Source organism: Melospiza melodia, chromosome Z (genome assembly GCF_035770615.1).
Source record: "Melospiza melodia melodia isolate bMelMel2 chromosome Z, bMelMel2.pri, whole genome shotgun sequence".
Lineage (NCBI taxonomy): Eukaryota > Metazoa > Chordata > Aves > Passeriformes > Passerellidae > Melospiza > Melospiza melodia.
The window spans coordinates 76640888-76663984 of record NC_086226.1 but is presented as its reverse complement, the minus strand read 5'-3'; the positions used below and the strand labels follow the sequence as shown (position 1 = coordinate 76663984).

The following is a 23097-nucleotide window of genomic DNA, read 5'->3' as shown; positions in this document are numbered from 1 at the left end:
TGCTCCGGCCAGGCACCTCCTCGCTGCATTCCCCCCCTGCTTCTCCTCCTGGGCCGGCTGCTATCACATTCCGTCATCGCCGGCTTTCCCTCTCTCTCTCCTGGGGGGCAGGGGGTGGCTGCCCAATGTCTCTTGGGGCTCCTTCACCCTTCCATCCTTAAGGGCCTCCTCACCCCCCATCTCTGTCCAGGCCCAGGCCTACCACATGGCTGCCCCTCCCCCGCCCAGCAGCAGCAACTGGACGGGGGAAGGGAGATCTGACCTCTTTGCCTTGAAGTCCCAAGAAAGCCGCCCAGCGCCAATGCTCTTGTTTTTAACCCCTGTGTGTTCTAGGAGGTGGGTCCAAACCCCACTGGCCACACCAGGTGCCAATATCAAAATCCGAGCACCCATTGGTTTGACCACAGCATCCCAGAATTCCCACTTCTTCCTGGTCAAACCACCACACACAGCATGGCCAGCAAGTGCAGTACTTTATGAAAACTTTCTACTACCACTTCTAGGAGATTTTTCCTTCCATCTTCAATTAAAAGCTAGAAGTGTTACAACCACAAAGCTGTCAGAAGATTCAGCCAAAGGCAAAACCGCCCAAAGTCCCTAGAAGGTTTCAAAATATGCACAATTTGCAACCTAACAAAATTAAGAGAACGTTTTCTACTTCCATTTTCGTTAGTAGTTCATCAACTCGATTTTGAGCTGAAATACATTTTTTACCAACTACAGCTTTTAATAAGATACCATTTTTATTAAGACACCATTTTTAACAGGAATTTAAGAGCTTTCAATAAAGCATATGAGCAGGTGAAATAGCTCCTGAGTTCTACATCACAGAAGGTATTTTGTAGCTCAAAACCTAAATTCTCAGTTTTCACTTCACAAGCCCGCTGCTTACAGTGAGCATTGACCATTGCAGAAAAGCAACTTTTCAACAGGTTCAATTCCACAGCTGGCAGAAAATGCAGAGTAGTTTTGCAATTGAGAGGAATGTTCTTTCATTTACTACCTAGGAGTGTAATTTTGCTAAACTTCTGCAGCTAAGGGAGCAGACTGCAGTCTGATTTTCTAACCAACTCTGTATTTGTGGAATTTTGCAGTTCCCATAAACCTGGCAGTTTTGTACAGACTAAAGAGAGACAAATTGCTTGTGCCAAAGATCAAACTCTTATCAGGTTATGAAACACAGGAGTCATGATAAGATTTAAAGCCAACCTCTACCACCCCAATTAATTTGGGAAACCCTCCTGTGCCTCCTGGGCAGTGTTCCTGCTTGCTGGCAGAAACTGTCTCTACCTCCTGATGACTCTATGACAGTTTGCATCTCTCACACCGTATCTGGTTCTTACTCAACCTGAATTGTATCATTTCAGGCATTCAGAAAATAAATAAGCCAAAAAAGCAGGAATTAATCTTTTAGGCTTAAAAAATCCAGAACTGGACCTTACATAATAGGTTGACTGGAAGCGATGTTGTCTGAAGGGGCTGAACTCATGGTTTCCAAACTGTGGCTTTTTAAAGTCTATAAACTGTGGAGGATTAAGAACACAGTTAACCATATATACTTTTACTCAATGAGCTTCAAAGATTGGCTTCTTCTATATCATTAAACTATCAAGGCATCTAGCAGAGACATGCTTTGCTTTATTTGTCAGCCTACTAAAATATTGATTTTTTAAACCACTCATACTCCCATGTCACATGAACAATTACCACAACTGCAATTTGACATCAGCTTTAGGAAATAGAATTGTACTGCTATTCTTCTAAGCCTGACTATTGTAGAGAAATAAATATATATATATAGCAGGATATTCACTGTCAGAGTTTTCAGAACACCAATAAAAAATATCATGTTTGCATAGATTGAGCTACATTCCTCCTAAGCAGATTACAAACTCTCCTTCTCTTCAAAACAATTCTACACAATTCTAAGGGAGATAAATGAAGGTACTGTGATTTTTTTTTAAGTAGATCAGATATCCAAGGTTGCCTGCCTAATAGAACACTTGCTATGTTAAAGGCTGCTAAGTCTTTCACAATTTGTGTAGAATTTTTGCTTTAAGATGTAGCCCTGAAAACTAACAAATTAGTTTTTCATAACATTATTCTTTTTATTATTGCAACTTACACCAAAATCTCATAATGAACAGGAAAAAAAATGTAGTTTCATAACAGAATCAAAATGTTTTCTGTCACATCCACATCATTCTGAAGTTTTAAAACTTCTTTAAATTATTCTGAAGTCACATAGCAGAAAAGAAAAAACTGAATCTGAAGAGTGTCACCTGAGAATGCTAAAGATTTTGAATATGCAACATTCCTCTGTTAAAATATGTATCGATAGCTTACTAGCATACAAAGGATAAATTCAAAAAATGTGCTATTTCACTTAGGAAAAAAAAAATTCCAGTGCCACGGAGCAGCTTGTGGGAGCTCCAAAATTAACCAAAACAGCAGAGGAAGTTTTTGCTTGGGGAATTACGTTTGATGTGTCACTAAAAACTTGTGTCAGTTTATTCTTGCAAACTTCCGAATAGATGCTGAATACTTCCCAATAGGCCCCTGATTTAGATGTGAGGAATAAATTCTCCTCAGTGAGGGTGTTGAGAGCCTGGCACGGCGTGCCCAGAGCAGCCGTGGCTGCCCCGTCCCTGGGGGTGTCCCAGATCAGGCTGGACAGGGCTTGGAGCAGCAGCCTGGGACAGCGGGATGGATCCCTGCCCACGGCAGAGGGTGGAACAGGACGGCATTTGAAGGTCCCGCGACGTTTGAAAGTGATGGAGAACACTCGAGGATAAACCCAACCGTGATCTTAAGGGGCGCCAACTTAAACCAGGCAAAAGCCCCGACCTATAACAAACCCGCAGTGAGCCCACAGAAACTCACCGGAGTTCTGGAGCTGTCCCGACGGTGCTCGCCCTCCAGCATGCCAAGCTGGGACTGCCGCAGGAATTCCAGGGGCCAGGCGGAGCCCCGGACGGGAATTCCGCGGCTGCCTGGATACGCGGGGTGATGTCACAGCGCCCCGAACACAGCGCGGGGCTCCCGCCGCTCTCTGCCGCCTCCAGAAATGTCTGAAGGCTTCAAAAGGACTCCCGACGGTAAAACGTAACTGCGGGGAGCCAAAAGGACCGACTGACACCACAGCCGGGCTGATGTGCGTGTCCCCAGGGCAGCGCCCAGGTTATGGGGAGGAGCAAACAGGCAGAAAGTTCTGAATGTCTGTGGACAGAATTCAGAGCAGGGGCTCTCTGGATCACGGAAGCACATCTCCCTCCATGAGGAGGGAGTTAGAGTTAGGGAAAGGTTCTTGTGAAACCTCTCAAGCTGAGAGATTTCGAGCCCCAGGTGTGTCAAACACCAACTGAATAAAACCCACTCTACAGTATCCTGGGAAAGCACTTCCTCCTTCTCTGAGCACTGATGTGTTTTCTGCAGCTCCGTTTTTGAAGTTCCTGTTAAATTGTCTCTGTCTGCACACTCAGAGTGCAGATGATTTAACTATTTGCTGGCACCAGCTATGGTATCCTGAGCTTTTTTTAGGTTTTGTCTTATGGCACACATCCATCAGGATACCAAGGATATATCCTTCAAGACTGAAGGTTTTAATTGCAAGAGATAAAAACTCCACAACATTCCACACTCTCTGGGATAACTCTCAAAACTTCATTTCTTGTTTGTGACCTGATCTCTGCAAATGGCTTTCAGCCATAATTTTGTTAATTCTATGTCATGTCATTTTAAAGATACCGTGCCAAATGAAGTAAGGGGGGGATGGAGGGTGTCTTGTGTGTTGTTTCATTTTTTCATAATTATTTCCAAGAGATTTTAGTGTACAAGGTTGTGATTTTAAAACAAGCAGATAATAAAAGTAGAGAGTAAGACAACAAACTAACTCCATGGACAAATCACACACAAGTAAGGTTTAAGCTTGGATATGTGAAATAAATATTGAGTTATAAAATGCAGACTTTCTCACCGTTTTCTTCTATTTCCTTTTGTGAAGAGAAGTCGTCAGGTCCAGTCCATGGCAATGCTCTCTGTGTCATCATTTAAAGTTTCATACAAGGCTTGGCTTTTATCTGCTTCTTCACTGAAGTGCAATTCCAGTTTTTTGTTTGACTCCTGTAGCTGATGCTCCTGTTCATTCAAAAGTGATTGTACCTGATGCTTCCAATATAATGCATTATTTAATTCTCCTACACTGTCAAACCTCTCATGTGTGATGAATCTTTGCTGAACAACATGTAATTGCTCTCACAGGCTCTGGGCTTTGTCAACTTCTTTTTTTCATCTTACTGAAATTCCATTTGAATTCTGCAAGTTGTAGGTATAGTGAGTGGTGTTCTATTTGTGCAGCATGAAGCCTTCTTGCAAATTCAAATATTGCCTTCTGCAAGTATGATTTTCATACTGGACAGTCTGTCACACAATCCACACTCCAGACAAGGACTTTTTCTCCAGATCAGTGATGCACTTGTTGTGGGCTTGTGAAACTGACTAATGGAACATTTTTACAATCAGCTTGTCCATAATTTCTGAAAAGGATTTTCTGGCTGCACCTATTTTTAAATATCCACAAAGCCAGGGCTTTGGTTTGTTAACAGCCTTCTGCTGTTCAGTCATGGAACTGATTATTGCAGCAGGGAAATTAACTAGGAAACCAGCTGAGTGCTTCAAAGCTGTCAATTTCTTCATTTTCACAAACTGGCAGATTATGCCTGTGTTTGGATTCTCCTACACACACTTGAAGTCCAGTGCCTCCTCTTAAGCCCTTTTGTCCAGGTGAAAAGGGAGCAAGAAAACTGGGCTAAAACTTTAACTCTTTTAGCTGCCAAAACTGCAATCACAGCTCCTAGGAACACATAAACCAGGCCTTTGGTTCTTTTTTCCTCAGCCTTGTTTCATCTCCTTTGTTTTCCTCATCAGCATTAATAGGGAGAGCATTAATTAGGCTCCTGATTTTCTGTTCCACTGATTTGTGGATGTTGACCTGGTCCTGGAGAGAGTCTCTTTGGGAAGACATAAGCACAGAGTAGAGAGGACACAGCCATACCATGCTCCTTTTTGCCCACTCCTACTTGCTGCAGTCTCTAAATCCTTTTTTTAATTGCCTGCTAATGTCCTGGAGATTGCCTGAAGTTCATAAGTAAGAAGAATTAGAAACTTATGGAAGTTTTCTATGCATGGAGAGAAATAAAAAATGCCACCATTAAGCAAAGGTGCAAATAAGGAAGAATAAATTAAAGAGCAACTTCCCAGCCACTCTTGCATACAAAATATATGAGATTTTGTTTCCACAGCAAGACCCAGCTACTGAGGATTTGAAAGGCAGCAGATCTGTTTGTGGCAGCTCACCATTACTCTGGAGCCCAGCAATCACATGCCTTGATTATCATGGATATCCTTTAAAAAGAAAACATGCCAGAGAAAATAATTTTCTTCCAGAGGCCACTCTGAATCCTGCAGGAATAATGATGGTTTGTTTTGTTCTGAGCCAGTTAGCCAGTGGGAAGAGAAATCCTCATGAAAGCATGGTAGTTATAAATTGGACAAATTGGGACTGATTCTAGGAAGCTGAGTTTTGAAGCATTCAGCAGTTTACTCTCCATCCATCAGCTCCTGAGGCATGGACATTGCACAATGAACCACAGGGGGAGAATTGGAACAGAGAGTTTGGAGATTTCAGGGTTGTTACACCAAGCAGAAAACACTGGAGAGGTTTTAGCCTTAAATCCCGTGGCTGAGAGCAAAACCTCTTACTTAATAACCCTGTTATTCTCTGTTGCTTTTGGGAATTAAACTTCTGTTGCATCCAAGGATTTTAGAGACATTTAACCTGACTTGAATTTCCCTGGGAAAGGAGCTGTTCTCCTTGCTATAAATCATGCCCTGTGTGCTGTCATCACTGTCACAGGTGCTGGTATGGGAGAAGATGTCTTTGGGTTTGATGTCATCAGCCAGATTTTCAGCGGAAAAAAAGCAACTTAAACATCACTGAACACTGCTGAAATTCAAGATGCAGTTATTTTAAGGTGTAATAAAATGGTATAAGTTTTTGTCAGAAAATAATTAATGCCTCTCTGACTTGAGATATCTATCTCCTCTCGGATAAAAGCATAGCTTTAAAAAACATGAGTGTTTCTAAAACATGATCTTCTGCTTTCTTGTCTTCCTTCTCCAGAGTCTCACAGCTGATTTTTTTTTTTTGGGTGTAACCAGATGATCATCCCTCTCCTTAGTCTTGTAGTTATGCTTTGAGCATCTCTGGGGAATAAGGGGCTACACTTTGCTCCCACAAATGTTCCACTTGGTGCTGCACATCTAAAGTGAGCCTGCTTTGGGGTGATGGCTGAACTCCTCCAAAACTATCCAGGTTCATGTGTGGTGCATCAAAAGACATTCTTCAGCAGAGCCTGAATGAGCTCCCTGAGGATCAGCTATAGAGGCAGCTGAGGAGAGGCAGAGGTTGTCCTTCTTCCTGCAGAGGGAGATTGCAGTTTCAGCGTTTCCCTGGGCTGTGCTCCAGGTGCTCTGAGTCCCTGTGTCAGCTGCAAGGCTCAGTCCTGGCAGCTCCAAGCAGATTTGCTCTGAGGGATTCTGTGGTGTCCCCAGGCCCTGTTGGTGGGCTTTGAGCCCCTCATCCCAGCCCTTTGGAATCAGTTTGGAGAGGTGATGTGCCTCTGGCTGGCACCATGAATCTGGGCCCTGCTGGGTTTGGGATCAGAAAGCCCCAGCTCCAGCAGTCTCTACTCTAAATGCCAGCATTTAGGTAGCATCTGCCCACTGTCACTGATTTCACATTCCCTAATAATGAGGAAGATTCTGATCTGTTTTGTTCTTGTTTGAGAGATGCAGAGCGAGTACTCGACCTCAAGCAAAGCTAAAATTGGGGGAAGTAAAACACATAAATGTACCATCAATAAAAATGGTACATTGTCTCTAATCACAAGGCCTCGGCTCTACTACAAGTGGGTCTTTTTCATTCACTACCTGCCTTTCACCTTGTGACAGGCTGCCAAGTGGCAGGGTCACCTTTCCTTCAGGGATTTAAAAACAGTGTAAACATGGTGATCAGGGGCATAGTTTAGTGGTGGGCTTGGCAGTGTTGGTTTAACAGCTTGAACTGAGGATCTTAGGGGGCCTTTCCAACCTCAGTGATGAGTTGGAAGACCCATGGGTCTGTGGTTATACATTGCCCAGTAAACACCATGGATTATATCCATTTTACTGTGGAGGGAGTTACATTTAGGAATGGGGAAGTAGAGGACAAGAAAAAAATGTTTTCAGCTGGAGAGAAACTTGTTTACCATAGAGAAATATGAAAAGATGGAATAAATCATGGCATTGATGAACCTAGGGAAGTCAGGGGGAACACTTAATGCAGCTAATGATGAGGTGGCAGCCATCTTCATTTCAAGGTCATGCTTTAATTAGAAATTAAACATATGGCTTAGACCAGCTGAAGAAAAAGGTGCTGTGCTTTTCCTGCAAGAGAACAGTTCCTTCCATAGGTCCCAAGGCGATATGAAAATTACAAAACAACTTTTCAGCTCTTCACAGTAAGATTGATTTTTTCCCTCCATTTAACTGATGGTGAAATCAAGACTACTATTTTAACTTGTATGCTGCAATTGTTGCACAAATAGATAAGATGATTTGTTAAGTAGAGAGAGCAAGAGGTTTTCATGCTGATAATACATTATTATTGACAATTTGATGCTTTTATCAAGTAATGGTAATCAACCTTTGCTTGCTTGATAAATTCCTAGCCCAGAGTGTTGATTTTATCAAAATTACCTTTGCAGTTAAGGGTGTAATTTTCTGCTGATAAAATGAAGAATGTTCTCAGTAATTCGTAATTGTCCAATTATTTGGTATCATTTTTTAAAGCGTTTTAACATGTTCCATGAGTTATTTATTAGTCCCTACCAGAGGACAAAGTGATGCCCAGTTAAAAGAGTTCTGTGTCACTCAGGGGGGATAGCTGCCACCAAAAATGTGATGATTCTAGGTGCAGTGTTAACTCTGGTACCACTGATGCACTGCATGTCTATGCAGAAATAAAGACTCTCCTGATAAAGATTGCAGCCCCGGGGGAGGCTGGCGCTTCCCCAGGGCAGGAGGAAGAATTTGCTGACAGCATGGGCACTCCCATCAGATCAGCTGCTGTCAAGTTCAGCAGCAGCAGAATGAGAAGGGACTGGCTTGCTACAGCCAGCTGCAATGCACAAAGTGACACCAGCAGCACCAGGAAACCCTTCAACCAAACCTGGGCTGTGAGCTGCAAAGAGGAAACTTTTCTTAATTTACATCTATTTACCAGCTTTGTATACTTAGAAGCTGCTTTCCAGCCTGCCTTTCTCCATTTCCACTCCAGCTTTTCCTACATTGCTACCTGAAACATCAGGTACGCACTTAAGGGTTTGCAGCTGAACAAGATGAAAACCAAACAGCCATCTGAAATCCGTGTTTTCCTCTGCTCCCATGCTTCCTTGAAAATATTACTCCTGTGGTAGGTTCTGCTCAAGGAACCATACCCTGTACCTGATAATTGTAGTAGATGAACTTTGTCACTATGAAAAGTCTCTCTGGGTTTTAGCAGAGAAGTGAAAGACAGATTACACACAGTGTTTTGTACCACCAGGAATTCAGAAGGCCAAAACCCCCTGAGCAGTGAGCAACAAGTGTTGCCTGGCAGTATCACAGATGTTTTTATTCTGAAAGGATCCAAGCCAAAGAAAGCACTAGAGGGCACACTTGCAGGAGGGCAAAACCAACCAGATTTGGACTGCAATGAAACACTTGACACACTGATAAAATTTCTCTGTGATAAATTAATGTAAATCAGGCTTGGAAGGAACATTAATTTATCACAGAGAAATTTTATCAGTGTGTCAAGTGTTTCATTGCAGTCCAAATCTGGTTGGTTTTGCCCAGAAAAAGTTGGCTGGAGGACCAGAACAAAATGATAGGTGACAATATAGCAAACTGGAGAGTGATTGTATAATACAATGGCACAGGGATAGGTGTCTGGAGTTGCTCTATTTTAACACCCTCATCAATGATTCAGAAGAAGAAACAAGCAGAGAGTAATGAGATTTGATACTTGGGAGGATTAGTTAGAATTGGTGAGAGCAAATTAATGCAAAGCAACAGACACCAGAATCACAGGCCCAGAAATGCAAAAGGCAGAAAGCACACGGGTGGAATGCAAAATTTAATAAAGAGAAACCTGGGGGAATTGCAGGCAAAGTAAATATCAATCCAGCAAGAGGAAACTTAGGAAAGGGTAACATGGGAAGTTATGTCAGCAGGAGAGCTGACAAGTTATCACAGACCAAGCTTTGCTGTAAAGATGCTTCAGTGACATCTGCAGTTCCCAGCGAGGAGCTCCAACACCTCTGGCTCCTGGCACCATACTGGCAATTAATTCCCACTATCGTGCTCAACCTGCACATCCCTGCTGCAGCTGGAATTCAGATGAGAGTAGTGGGAAAGGAGCTGGGTAGCCCAATCTCCAGGAGAAGCCTGGAAGTGCTGCAGCCTCACTGCAGTAGAACAGACTGAGAAAGGCACAGCTTTGAAAAGACGGTGTGGAAGCATAGGAAGGAGGCAAAGGAAAGCAAAAGGCAGCTGAGAACATTAAAACCACAGCTTTGTCTGCTGAGCAAGGAAGATGGGACCTTTCCAAAGTATTTGGGCCATGGTGTACATGGAAATTCCAACCTTTCAGAACATAAGGGCAATCTGAGTAAATTGTAATGACAGAGAAAATCTATGAAATCCCCTCAGTGGAGGGACCTCTCTGTTCAAAACTGCAGATTGTTGTTGCAGAGGAGCAGCAAAGGCAGTGAGGATTATTCTGTGTCTGGGCAGCAGTGGGATGTAGGTTTCTCTGCCTGTCCTGAGCGGAAAGCAGACGTGTCAAGGAAGCTGCTGAGCAACATCCAGGGAGAAAGAGCTCTGGAAGCTGGCAGCTCCCAGCTTGGAGCCTTTCTGTTAAGAGCAAAAGAAAGCAAGTCATTCACAGAATCCCAGAATGCCAGGATGGGTCAGGTTGGAAGGGACCATGGTGGGTGATCTTATCCAAGTCCCTGCCCCAGCAGGGTGACCCCAGAGCATGTGGCACAGGATTGTGTCCAGGTCCTGGAATATTTCCAGTGAAGAGAAACTCCACAGCCTCTCTTGTAGTCTGTTCAGGGCTCAGTCACTGCACGGGAAGGAGTTCTGCCTCATGTCCAGCTGAAAGTTCCTGGGATCAGTCCCTGCCCATTCTGCTTGTCCCATTGTCCCTACAGAGCAGAGCCTGGGCCCTGCTCTGCTCCTCCCTGCAGACAGGGACACCCAGGGCTGAGGCCCCTCTCAGCTGGGGCTCCTCTCCAGGCTGAGCAGCCCCAGCTCCCCCAGCCTTTCCTGGTGAGGGAGATGCCCCAGGCCCTTCCTCACCCCCACAGCCCTGGCTGGCCCTCTCCAGGAGCTCCGTGTCCCTCCTGCCCTGAGGATCCAGAGCTGGACAAGGCCCTCCAGAGGTGCCTCCAGGGCTGGGCAGAGGGGCAGGATCCCTCCCTGACCTGCTGGCAATGCCCTCCCAAGGGCACTCCAGGATCCCCTTGGCCTCCTTGTCCCCAGGGCACTCTGCTGGCTCAGGGACAGCTCTTTGTCCCCCAGGAGCTGCAGGTCCTTCTCTGCAGAGCTGTTTGTGCTGGTGCTTGGGGTTATTCCTGCCCAGCTTCAGGACCCTGCATGTCCTTTGTTGAATTTTGGCATGTTCCTGACATCCTTGGCTAGATTTAATTCCAGATGGGCCTTGGCTTTCCTTGTCCTATGTCCACTTACTCTGACAACCTCTTTGTGTTCATTCCAAGTGGCCTGACCCTGCTTCCATCTCCTGTGTATTTCCTGCTTACTGTTGCATAATGGCAGGAGTTCCTTGTTCATCCATGCAGGTCTCTTGCACCCTTTTCACTCTTCTTCTTGCTTCATCCAGCTCTGGTCTGCTCAGTGCAGGCACTGTCATACAAATCCTGTCTGCCAGCTGTTTCCTGCACCCAGCTTCATCTTGTTCCAGGAGTGTTTATCAGGATAAAGCCAAAGTTTTTTCTAGCAGAGGAAAGCAGTGCTGGGAATTCATGTATTACCCAAAGCCAAAAAAAATCATAAATAACATTTTAATCTGGCTGAGGCACTTCTGGGCAACCCTATTTGTCAGCAGCACTACTGAGGATATGCCAAGCCTTACCCCAGCTCAGAAGGTTTTTGAACAGCAGTCACACAGATGGCACAATGAGCTATTAAACATGATATGTATAGGAAGATGACTCAGCCTTCCCCTCTTCAGGGCAAACAATAGGTGATCCTGCCTCCACCTGTGTTATTTTTCTGGTTAGCTGAAGTGCTACTGCTCATCTAACAAGAATTTTTTCCAATATATTCATGACAAAAGCCAACGTAGAAAATAACATTACCCCATTCCAGGATGAGGATGTCACCTCACAAACAGAGACACAGACAAGACGGAGGTTTTTAACACATTCTTTACCTCTGTCTTCAGCATGGATGATGGAACACAGGAGTTTCAGTGCCCTGAGCTGGAAGACCACATTTGCAAAAACAATTAACTCCCAGCTGACCCTTATGTGGGATCTGCTGCTCCAACAGGATCCCTACAGGTCTGTGGAGCCTGATGGGATTTGTGTGAGAATCTTCAGTTGCCAATGTCATCCCAAAGCCTCCCTCAAGGATTTTTGAGCAGTCAGGAGCTGGAGAGGTCCCAGCTGCCTGGAAGTGGGTGAACATTGTGGTGATTTTCAAGAAGGGCAAGAAGGAAAACCCCAGAAACAACAGGTCTGTCAGTCTCATTTCACTGACTGGTAAAATCATGAACAAGATTATCTGGGAGGTATTGAAAAACATCTGAAGAACAATTCCAGCATAGCTTTATGAGGGGAAAGTCCTGCTTGCCAAACCTGATTTTCTTTTACAATAAAATACCTCCCCTTGTGGATCGAGAGAAACCAGCTAATGTGATCTTTTTGGATTTCAGCAAAGCCTTCCATACTGTCTTTCCCAGGACCCTTCTAGACAAAATCCCACAGCTGGATAAACACATCATGTGATGAGTGAGCAGCTGGCTCATGAGTTGGGAGGAAAGAGTTCTAGAGAATCAGGTAACACCAGAGTGGTCACCTGTCATTAGTGGGGCTTTTCAAGGCTCCATCTTAGGACAGGTTCTCTTCAGCATCTTCACAAATGGCCTGAATGCAGACCTGGAAGGAACACGAAGTCTGACAACAGCATTAAGCTGAGAGGAGCTGTTTTCTGCCTCAAAAGAAGAGAGACCCTGCAGAGGCCACCTTGACAAATTAAAGGGCTGGACAATCTCCACCTGTGTGAAATTCCATGAGGGAAAGTGCTGGATTCTGCACCTGGGATGGTCCTGGAAATCCAGTTTGGTGGCCAGCAGGACACGGGCCAGCAGTGCCTTGGAGCCAGCAGGGACATCCCTGTCCTGGGGACACCAGGCTGGCCGGGCCAGGCAGGGATTGTCCTGCTCTGTGCTGGGCCAGGCCGGCCTCACCTGGAATATTGGGTGCAGTTCTGGCATCAGAACATAAAAAAGGCATTAAACTGTCAGAGACCAAAGGATGTCATGAGGATGGTGAAGGGCATGAAGATGAGGAGTTTTTGAGGACCTTGGTGTGTTCAGCTGGAGGAGACTGAGAGGAGACCTCACTAAGGCTCCAACATCCTTGCAAGGGGCAGGTTCCAATCTGCTCACTCTCTGACACCAGTGACAGGAGTCCAAGAAATGGCCTGAAGTTGAATTAGGGGAGGATTTGGTTGTGTAAGAGCTGAAATGAGGGATGTGGGACTCTTCAAAATGCAGTTTATTCCATGCAAGAGGTTACAGCAGTGCAGGGTGGTGGGTGACAGAGCCTGTGCCTACAACTGTCAGCTCCAGATGCGGGCAGGCCTGGAGACCCTTAGTTTAGCTTACAAATGCATTATATACTTTTCTTTGCTGAGCATCTTAATACAGTAGAACCAATCTATGCCTTAACTATTATCTATAGACTATCATAACTACTATAATTACTGTATTCATGTTACTGCTCTTCAGCCACTAAAAGTTAGTACGTTACAGTTTAAGCTACAAGTTGTTTTTAATTTTTCTTGCAGTGGAAAATTCTGAAACCTTTTTTCTACTTGCAACATTTGCTGACTTGTTTGCCTGGGCTTTCTTTCTGCTTAGTAAAAACATCTTCTTGTTTGAGGTGGGTTTATCCTTTGCTCTAAGTCATAAAAACCCCTTCTAACTAACATAACATATTCTTTGCCTTCTTGGTTATCCAGTAAGACTGGCTCAGCAATTGTTTTCTTCTATATCAAAACTTGCTTCCATCTCTATTCCTCCTTCAGATTCTACATTCAAAAATCTTTTTGCCAAACATATTTATCTCTGAGACTTTCTTGTCAAACTTTCATCCTTCCCAGCAAGGTTGGATACCAGGAAAGGTTTTCCCCCAGAGTGTGCTTGGGCCCTGGAACAGGTGCCCAGGGCAGTGGTCATGGCACCAAGACTGACAGAATTCAGGAAGCATTTGGACAATGCTCTCAGGAACACGATGTGACTCTTGGGATGTCCTGCATGGGACCAGCGCTTGAAATCAATGATCCTTATGGGCCCCTTCCAACTCAGCATGATTCTATGATTCTGTGGTTTTTCTCCTGGCCACTTGTGGGCTGGGAAAAGTTAAAAACCATGGCAGCTGCTGAAACAGGAGGGCTCTGCCACTCTGGTCTCCATTTGCTGTCTACAAAAAAGTGTGAAGCATTGTCACCAAAGGAAAATTAATGCTACTCAAGAGAGCAGTTAGTGATGCTTACCTTTAGACGTTTTCCCCTGATTTATGAAGAGATATATCCATGCTTGTTAGTGTATATTATTGGCAATTCTAAGGACAATGGCCACTACTTTCAGGCTTGGTAGTTCTGTTTCAAATCCAACAGCTTTGGCTGTTTTACAGCTTTCTGGTCCTGAGGATTTTTTTTTTCAGATTAGTTACTGTCTGAAGTCTGCTTTGGAACCTACAAGAGAGCCATTATGTGCCCCCATGTTATGGGACCTGCAAATCTTGCAAACAATGTGTAGATCCAAGTGATGGCGATGGGAATTAAATGCGTGAGATACTGAATTAATTGTCATTAATTCCACTCCATCAAATTTGTTATTAATTTCACTCCACCCTTCACTGAAGGTGAAGGCTAAGAGGGTTGAGGGCAGCCTCCATGAAGCAAAACTCTTGCTGTTTTTCAATGTCTAAATCCCAGGAGGCTGTTAATATTTTTCATAATTTGGTTTTTACTGAGGGACAGGGGTACTGCTGATGAAAACAAAGTGCCTGAGCTGATGAGCTCCACTTGTGACTCAGGAAAAGAGGAGATGATGGGGCAGGGTGATCTAGACATCAGGTGCAATGCGCAAGCATGGTGTGTGGTGGCCATGCTTCTGAAAGGTGCTTCTGTTGGGTTTTTGAGCAGTGCAAGAGGCTCAGCTGAGGAAACTGCCATTAGCTTTTCTGAAAAAGGTAAACTCTCATAATCTCTAAAGGTAAGTACATGTTGATGACTGCTCCCAAAAATGGATAATGGCGTAGGCTCTCAGCTAGTATAAAATTACAGGGGTGAATTCAAAGAACCAAGCTCATTAACACAAATTGCAGTGCTGATGAACCTTGAATAGCTGGAAATGCTGGGCTCTGGATTTTATGATTAGGCTTCTGATAGGAAAGAGAGACATAAGAGATCAAGAAAGCAATTAATTCTGTCAAAAAACAAACAATATCTGACTCATCAGCATGAGCAGCAGGAAGATCTCTAAAATTTGTCCTTTGAAGCCAGGGTACTGTAACAGAGCTGTTTGAATAAAGAGGATGGAAAAGTACAAAATGCACAAAATGTACGCCTTCTTGCCTGGCTTTGTGTCCAAACTGCCTTCTCTTTCTTTTCAGCTGCTGTGGAATAACACCCAAGTCAAATAATTTTCATCTGTTTTCATTTCTCGGGTATGTGAGTGCCTTCAGAGTGAGCCTTGCAGATTTACTCAAAATTAATAACAAAGCATCTGTCTTCTGACTGTTCTGGATGCATCTGTACAGCCCTATAATATGAAAATAAATTAACTTTATAATACACTGCACATGGTCTACCTTCTTATAAATGGAGAGCATCCCCTGAGCTTCCAAAGAAGAGTAAGGTCACACAGGTGTGAAATGACTGAACATCTGACATGTTTGCTAAGGATGTGAAGTTATTATCTGACGTGTTTATTAAGGACTGTGTGGAAGTAAGGTCTCCAAATGCATGATGCTTGTCAGGGGCTCTGCAAGTGTTGTTTCCCTAATAAAGAGGGTTGTGCACGCATTTCCCAGAGGGAAGGTGATTCACCATGCCAGGTTAAAACCCAGCACTCTGCAATGTAAGCAGCTCATGGGACTTGGTGGCACAGTGTATGGAAATCCAGGCATGACTCACTCACTCAATATGGGATTGCAAGGAGGTATTTGCAGTAATTGAGCAGAACTTTAGCATCATATCCCCCCTGTTCCCTGCAGAAGTACCATGCAAGAGTAATCCTTTCTGATTCAGCCAAGTGTTCAGGGAGGTACTTGATCCCATACACGCACTTAAACAGGACAGGAGACTGATTTAAGCAAGAAAATAGGATTAAGTGCAGGCTTAATGGTTTTGCATCACACGCAGCCTGCAGCCTGTGCTTTAACGACTTTCCAAAGCCAAGAATGCCTTTTGTTTTCTGAATTGATTTTCCTCAAGCCTGGAGGGTTGAGGAAGGAGAACAATCCAATTGCAGAGACAATATTGGACAGCAGTGGGAGATCCCTGCAAATTTTCTATAACCATCAGTGGACTGGAGTGCTCTGTTGTCTGAACACTCAGGGCAAGAGCTTCAGCCCAGCTTTACAAAAGGTGGACTCAGCATGGCTCAGCACCATCCTGGGAGCCAGAAGGGGGAAGAGATGATGGCAATGTTAACACAGCCTAACTGTAGACACATAAATTCAGTGCCTGAATGAAGAGTGTGATTCACAATTGCTGTAGAGATCTGGAGACAGTCTCCTCCACAGTGTGACTCAGAATGAACTCTGGAACATACAGACACTCTAAAGGAGGCTATGCCTATTAATTTTAAAGTAAATACAAATAAATATTCAAGGTATTATGAATACTTCTTCCTGAAAAGCTTCAAATTCAATGCTCACACTCTTGAAAGAATTTTGACTGTATGTTTTTGCTAGAGACTCAAGATCCTGTGTTTGCAGTGCCCAATACACACTTATTGGTTGTGTTACAAAGTCAGCAATATTTAACTGTCTAAACTGTTCAAAGACATTTGCAGAATTATAGCTATCTTTTGCATTATAAGAGTAGAATTATTTTCCTGTTATATCAATTGCAAAAACACAGAATTCTTTGGGAAATTCTTTACCCCCAATTGCTAAAGGGACAACCAAACAAGCAAATCTCCCTTCTGTCCCACTCCAAAACAACCTGCACTATTAATACCACTATGATGGAAAATCCAAGCTGAAATTTAGCTTTAAACTCTGTTTTACCAAATTAGTGCTGCAGTTTCTTCCTTCCTGCTAAGAGCTGCTACATTCTAGTATCAAGGAGACTTTACATGGAGTTGTACATGGATGGGGTTGCTACATATGCACATGTGTATTTTTCTATGTAAAAAAATGTAAGCAATGAACTGCATTCAGACAGCTTGATGCCTGAAACTCTTGGGTGAAGTGGTGTTTTTAATAACTGCTGGTATTTTTCAAAAGGTTTCACTGAAGGGCAGTGCACATCTCTCAAGTGAGGTAAGAAAAATACAATGTAAAAGAGGAGAAGCTCATAGCTGAGAGTTCGTACTAAATCCTCAGTTTTTAATTTGTCTCTCATGAGCAGTGAATGAGGGCGGAAGTAGCTGAGCTCCCTGTTGAACTGTGGGGCCAAGCTTAGTCCTGACATCCTGGATGTTTGTGGTGCTCTGCACCCCACCAACGTTATTCTGAAGAGAGGAATTAATTCAGTGGATCTAATGGGGCTGGCGTTTGGCTCTCCTCTTTTTCCAGCCTTTATGGATCTGTTTCACATGAGCCCTTTGTGCAGCAGCACAGGCAGGGCTGCACGCCCCTGGTCCTAAGTGCACTTCCTTATCAGAATATATGGCACTGCATTATGCTGCATGTTTATGGTTTGAAACACTGCCTGATAATGTGGCCATAGTCAAACAAAATGCTGCATGCAATAGCAACCAATTCATTTGTTTTCGGGAAAGAATATGACATCAGAAAGAAAGAGATACATGCTTAGCTACATTTGATTGGAGGCAGTCAAATAGCTGAAATGGCATATACATTAAGATATATTTTCCTGATAAACATTCACTTTCATATATTATCTATTTATTTTTCTCTGGTATCTTAATGGGGGACTTGGAACGTATTAGATTTTTTTTTCCAGTAGGCATTTAGTGCATTTCTGGAAACAAAATTTCTCTTTCTTTCTGGTTACATTATTCTCACAAATGCAATAGGAGAAGTGATATTTTTAATGGGTACTTGTGTAATTAAATAGAAGAATGTTCACACAAATTATGTTTATTAGTGCCTAGAGTGATTGGAGTTTGAACCTTTTCAGTCTGCAGTTAGAAATATTAGATAGCCAATTGATTCCAAGCAAAATACACATTTCTAGAGTTTTCCTTTTCTAAAATGGAATGCTGTGAATGGAATGGTCCCTCAGAGCTTTGAAAATGGACTTCTGAAAGGAAATACTTGATCAAACAGAAAGAGTTTAGGCTGTGCAGGTACTCTGTGTTGTATAATAATCCTTTGTGTTTCTCCCTATAATTTTTCTTCTATAATTACTTTCAGAACTGTACTAACTCAGATGCCAACTTTTCTTCTGGAGAATTACAAATCCTCCAGATTTGTAATGTTTGGAAAACTGCAGTGGCAGAGGCTGGCTTAATGTTGCAGAAGGAGACTCTCAGGGACAGTGCAGTCCCTCCTGAGGCTCTGATGCACAAGGGGTTAATTGTGACTGTCACCTCCATAGTGTGATCTATGCACAAAAAAAAAAAAGAAAAATCAATGTTTAGGTTGATTTTTTTCGCCCTTCCTGTGAATGTGCTCTTTAAAAAACAGACCTCATCCTCATTTAATCTATGGCACTAAGATAATTCAATAAGAAAAACTAGAGCTAGCATTTTATTTGTAAGGCTCCCCATTCTCTTTCTTAAATTAGCCTTCTATTTACTGAAAATGTTTATGTTTTTTTCAGAGTGGAGAGGAAAGGGAGAAGTAAGAAAGAGGACACTTCATTAGAAATCTAAATTAACAAGTTTGGGGTTACAAGATGTGAGTTAACAGAAACTGCTTGGAAAACTCAAAGTTGGGGAAGGTAGAAAATTCAAATGCAGCATTTCAAAAGCCAATCAACTTGAAGGAAAAAATACTGTTTAGTGTGGAAGCTAGGTAGTTTGCTCTAATTTAGGCTTAGATTTCTCTCTTTTCTTAAAGCTACTTCAGAAGTCAATTTTCTGTGTACATTTACTGTAAGTATTTCTCACAAGGGAATATGTCTGTTGAAATCACATTAAGAGTGTTTTAATTATCCTTAGGGCATTTGACAAAGAAGATTTTGTAAATGAGAGGTAGTTGGTTACACTGTTCAGTGTACAAGGGTTTGAGGGCTCTTTTCTCTGCCAAGTTGAAATGTGAGTGGAGGGAAGAACAATTATTTCAGCAGTTTTCATGCAAGGAAGAGAAGACCCATATGTTTAACCTGACCCCCTGACTCTTTTTGCTGCATTATTTCATTTTAGTGCTTCTGACACACACATCTGTGTATTAAATAGGCAGAATTATTTTAATTGTCAGAATTAGAGACAGGGCTGCTGTCAGTGATGTCCACAGCAAACCTTACTTGGCTGCTGTTGTGAGAAGGAAACAAGTGAGTGTTCCTGCTGAAGAGATCCCTTGGAAGCCCCCATTCTCAGTACATTCCACATTTCTTTCCACCCAATCCTGATTATTTCCCCAAACCATTATTTTTCATTCTAAACTCAATTTCCCATTCCTTTTAAGTCAATAGCTTGACTTTATCTTGCTGTTTTCTTTACAAATGTTAAGACCACACACTGAGCTCTGCTAACACATTGTATTATGCTACTAGTAGACAAATTTTAACATCACATTGCATACATGTTGCAGTTGCTGTTGTAACATGCCTTTTAAAAAATATGTTTATTGGATGAAATTGTCTCTTTCTCAAGAAAAAATCTGGTTTTTCAATATAATTTATTATGCCTTTTAAAATTCTGTCTGTTCAATAAAATCTTTGCTATATTATAAATACCTGTAACGAAAATATAATTTAAAATTCTGAGAGAAAACTTTTTTTTTTACTTTTACATTTTTCACAAAACCCACACAGGCACCAAGGAAAGACTAACAGTAAAAATAATTTACTCCTGTACAAGCTGATCTGGGTTGGAAACATTCAAAAGAGGGATTTTAAACTTGTCATCTATTGAAACTTTGGCTACAGCATAGGAACTGATCTTAAAACAAAGGAGGGTCTTTAGTTTCCCACTCTTTTAACCTGAACATTTCTTTCAAGGCCTGATGGAGTGTTGTTAGTACTTTCCTCCCTGTAATATACCTGAATGAGGACTAGCTAAATTTGTTGTTATCTGAGGGAACCAGCCTCTAAGCTTCATTGCACAGGACTAAAAGTGGCCCTTACCTTGCCATATGAGCCTATTCTGAAAATTAAACATTAGATAAAATAAGTGCTCTCATTCTGTAATAGCAGCAATTAGAAATTTTCATGGTTTGCTTGTTCATTAGTTATGCACTGCCAGAAAGCTTTTGCATGGAAAGGACAGCAAAAGGAAAAGCTTTCTGATCTGGACCACTTGCAGGAATTTATTATATTTTTTTAATGACTTCTCTTCCTAAGCAAATTTCTTAGTAGAGAGGGAGTGATTCAGTACAAGCTGCATTCAGTAGCAGAGATATTATCCTTCAACTGCTGACTAGAAGAATATTAAAGAATCCTTAAAACTGGAAAAAAGGCAGGCTAAGGCCAAGACAGGCATGAAGCCACCACAAAGAATGTTTTTTATATCTTACATTTGGTAAGAAAATTTTCAAAGCTGTCTTTAGAGAAGTCCTTTTATCCACAGAATTCTTAATTAGTTACAGTAAATAGGTTTATCTTTAAATTACAGGATTTAGTGTGAAGTTTGACAAACTTTTATTTGAACTGATGGATTATGAGCAAAATGTAAAATTCCTGTCTTAGAGACACTTGCATAATTTTAAGGAATAGACAGTGAGAAAGAATCCAATCAAATATTTCTAGAGAGTCTACAAAACACATTTCAATAGTAGGTAAGAGGAAGAAAAGTAAAAAGCAGTCAGCAGTTTTTTGGGTTTTCTTTAGTACTTCAATGAGATAACTATCCCCTAGGAATCTTCATTTCCTTGTTCTAGATCCCCTAGCTTTTCTGAGCCTCCAACATGGCTTTTTTTTTTTTTTTTCATTTATTAGAAGCAAAATAATATATAAATTTGACTCTCATTAAAGAGGTATGTATGGAAAACTGCTAATGTTAGGGGGTTGCTTACCCTACTTGTTTTCTGACAGCCACCTCTGCCTCACAAACTCTTCTTACCACTCCACATTCCATGCTCACCCTTCTCAGGGTACTGTTTGTTTTTTTTTTTTTTTTTTTAAATCTCAGACAATTTTGCCTCATCTTCCTAGATATTTTGGGAATTTTAGAGTCTTTGGGTGGACTTTTCTGCAAGTCTCTGGCTGCTTGCAGATGTAGGCATCTCAGAAGGCAGCTTTGTACTGCTTTGGAGACCTGACTGAGGCTCCACGGGTCGGAGGTTGGAGCCCAAAGCTCAAATAATTGGCACAAACAGGTCAGTACTCCATCAGGGGATGCATAATTCGTGAAAAGAAAGCCAAGTGCTCTGAAGTGAGACTCTGCCCTCATTGAACACATGGGGCCTAGAAAGACCAGGCTCATAATCCAGGCACTTCACTTGGGTAAGTTCCAAGCCTGCAGGAGAGAATGCCATCCCATGGTCTGGGATGCCTCCACGGGGGCTCTTTTTTAATTTGGGTGTTTCTGTCTGTATCTAAATTGTGAATAACTTCATCAGTGTTCACCGATGCCCCAGTCCAACCCCAGCCTCCCAGATGTTCCTCTACAGGAGAACAGAAGGGCAAGGGAGCGTTTGTTTGGAGGAGGAACAAAACACCTATGACGGAAGCAGTACTGGCTGCAAGTATTAAATCGGAATAAATGACAAATATAACAAAGACTGCAATATTCATGACAAATCCATGGATGAGAACATATCCCCATAGCTTTGGCAGTTTGGTTCAAAACTGCTTGGTAATTCAGGTTTTGAATCCTACTGCATGCTTAAGTGAAGAGGGTGGAAGAATAAGCAATGTGAAAATTGTTTAAAATAGAGAATTAGGGTTTTCAGGGGAGTACTACTGCATTTCATGCCTGAGGGGGCAAATCTACTCTGAAGAAAGGTTTTGAAAAAAGATAATACTAAAAAGTGTAATTTTCCTGTCTTATCCCCTTACACCCGTTTTTCCCTTCCTTGATATTTGTATTAAATATGAAGCAATCAAAGCAGCAATCACACAACTAGAGCGTACACAGACTTTGGAAAAAAAACTACAGGTGGGGAGAATTAATATTTCCAACTCAGTGCCATGCCCTACAGTTAATTTCCCTCATTTATGATATCAACCAACGCTTGCAGCAGTCTATCATCTCTATGCTTGTAAGGTTTGGCATTGTAAAAAAGATCAACGTAGTCACTGTACAGACTTTCTTCTGAGCCTCTTAACTGGGAGGGCTTGTTCAATTTTCTGAGGGCTTGATAGAAGTGTTCGTATGGAATGTTTAACTTCTCGCTTGCAGTCTTCTTTGGCAGCTGCTTCTGATCCATCTGCCTGCTAAAAGCACTTTGCAGTAAATGCAGCATGGCTTCTGAAGGGGTTTTATCTTCTGCTTTGTCACTGCTGCTGTCTTCTGTGGCCTTGGGTTTTTCACTCAGGCTCTCCAGTGTGGTATGGTCCTAGAATACAGATTAGCATGAAAAAAGGTCAGGTGTCAATGAAAGACTGACTGGATTAAGGCTTGCTCTGGATGGTGATCTCCACCTGTGTGTGGGAAAATGTCATTTTTCCATTCAGGAGCCTCTTGGGCATCTAGAAAACAAGCAAACCATTATCAACCAAAACAAACTTTTGAAAGTACTACACTGTAAGAAATATCAAATCCTCCCACAATACAGGCATTTATAAATTCAGATTTCACAATACAGGCATTTATAAATTCAGATGGCAAAATACAACATGTCATTTTATACATATTATACTATTTGGATTTGTCCCAGTCTTAGGAAATAATTCTTGTGTCATAAGACACAGCACTCTAAATGAAGGAAACATACAATGCAGTGGTGATGGCAGTTCTGATTGTGTCTTGTACTCTCAGGAAAAGGATGGAAGCAGTGTTTCCCTGAAACCTTCTCTGTAGATGATCTCACCTGAGAAAAAGGCAGTGAAGTAGGGCAAATGGGTGAGCATAACACAAAGGAGACCTTGGAAGGCCAATCCCAAGTACAGGTTCACAGAGCAGCAGCTGGTGAGAGGCATGATCTTATTTCAACACTAGTATATGCCTGCGAAGCTTCCTCATTCAAACCAGAACGGCATTTCTAACTGAACACTCATTTTATCTTCATGTAATTTTTACCATGTCCACCCATTTTCTACTGCAGCAAATGCTGAATTCACTTTTACTTTCTTCCAATTTTTTTTTGCCCGCAGCTGCCAGACCTGGGGACATTTATGAAATGGATTTAGAGACCATTATCACACTCACCTTTCATAACCTGTCTGAGGAAGGTTAAACTATCTTTGCTTTATGGATGTCCTAATTACTTAATGGGGAGACAATTTGATGTGATGGGA

The 23097-nt window shown here is 42.3% G+C and overlaps 2 protein-coding genes across 2 annotated transcripts in view; both read right to left on the bottom strand.

The window, feature by feature from the left end:
• Positions 1-4046, bottom strand: part of LOC134432558 (coiled-coil domain-containing protein 171-like) — a 47792-nt gene extending 43746 nt beyond the window's left edge. The window contains exons 1-3 of the mRNA XM_063181403.1: positions 3977-4046; positions 2884-2993; positions 1443-1523 (exon numbers count right to left, since the gene is read on the bottom strand). Of these exons, the coding sequence (XP_063037473.1) occupies positions 1443-1523; positions 2884-2993; positions 3977-4046 (261 nt within the window). The remainder of the gene's footprint in view (positions 1-1442; positions 1524-2883; positions 2994-3976) is intronic.
• A 15176-nt stretch (positions 4047-19222) lies between these two features.
• The window catches only part of PCSK1 (proprotein convertase subtilisin/kexin type 1), a 46676-nt gene continuing 42801 nt past the window's right edge, over positions 19223-23097 (bottom strand). The window contains 1 exon segment of the mRNA XM_063179889.1: positions 19223-22196. Coding sequence (XP_063035959.1) covers positions 21840-22196 — 357 coding nt within the window. The 3' untranslated portion in view covers positions 19223-21839.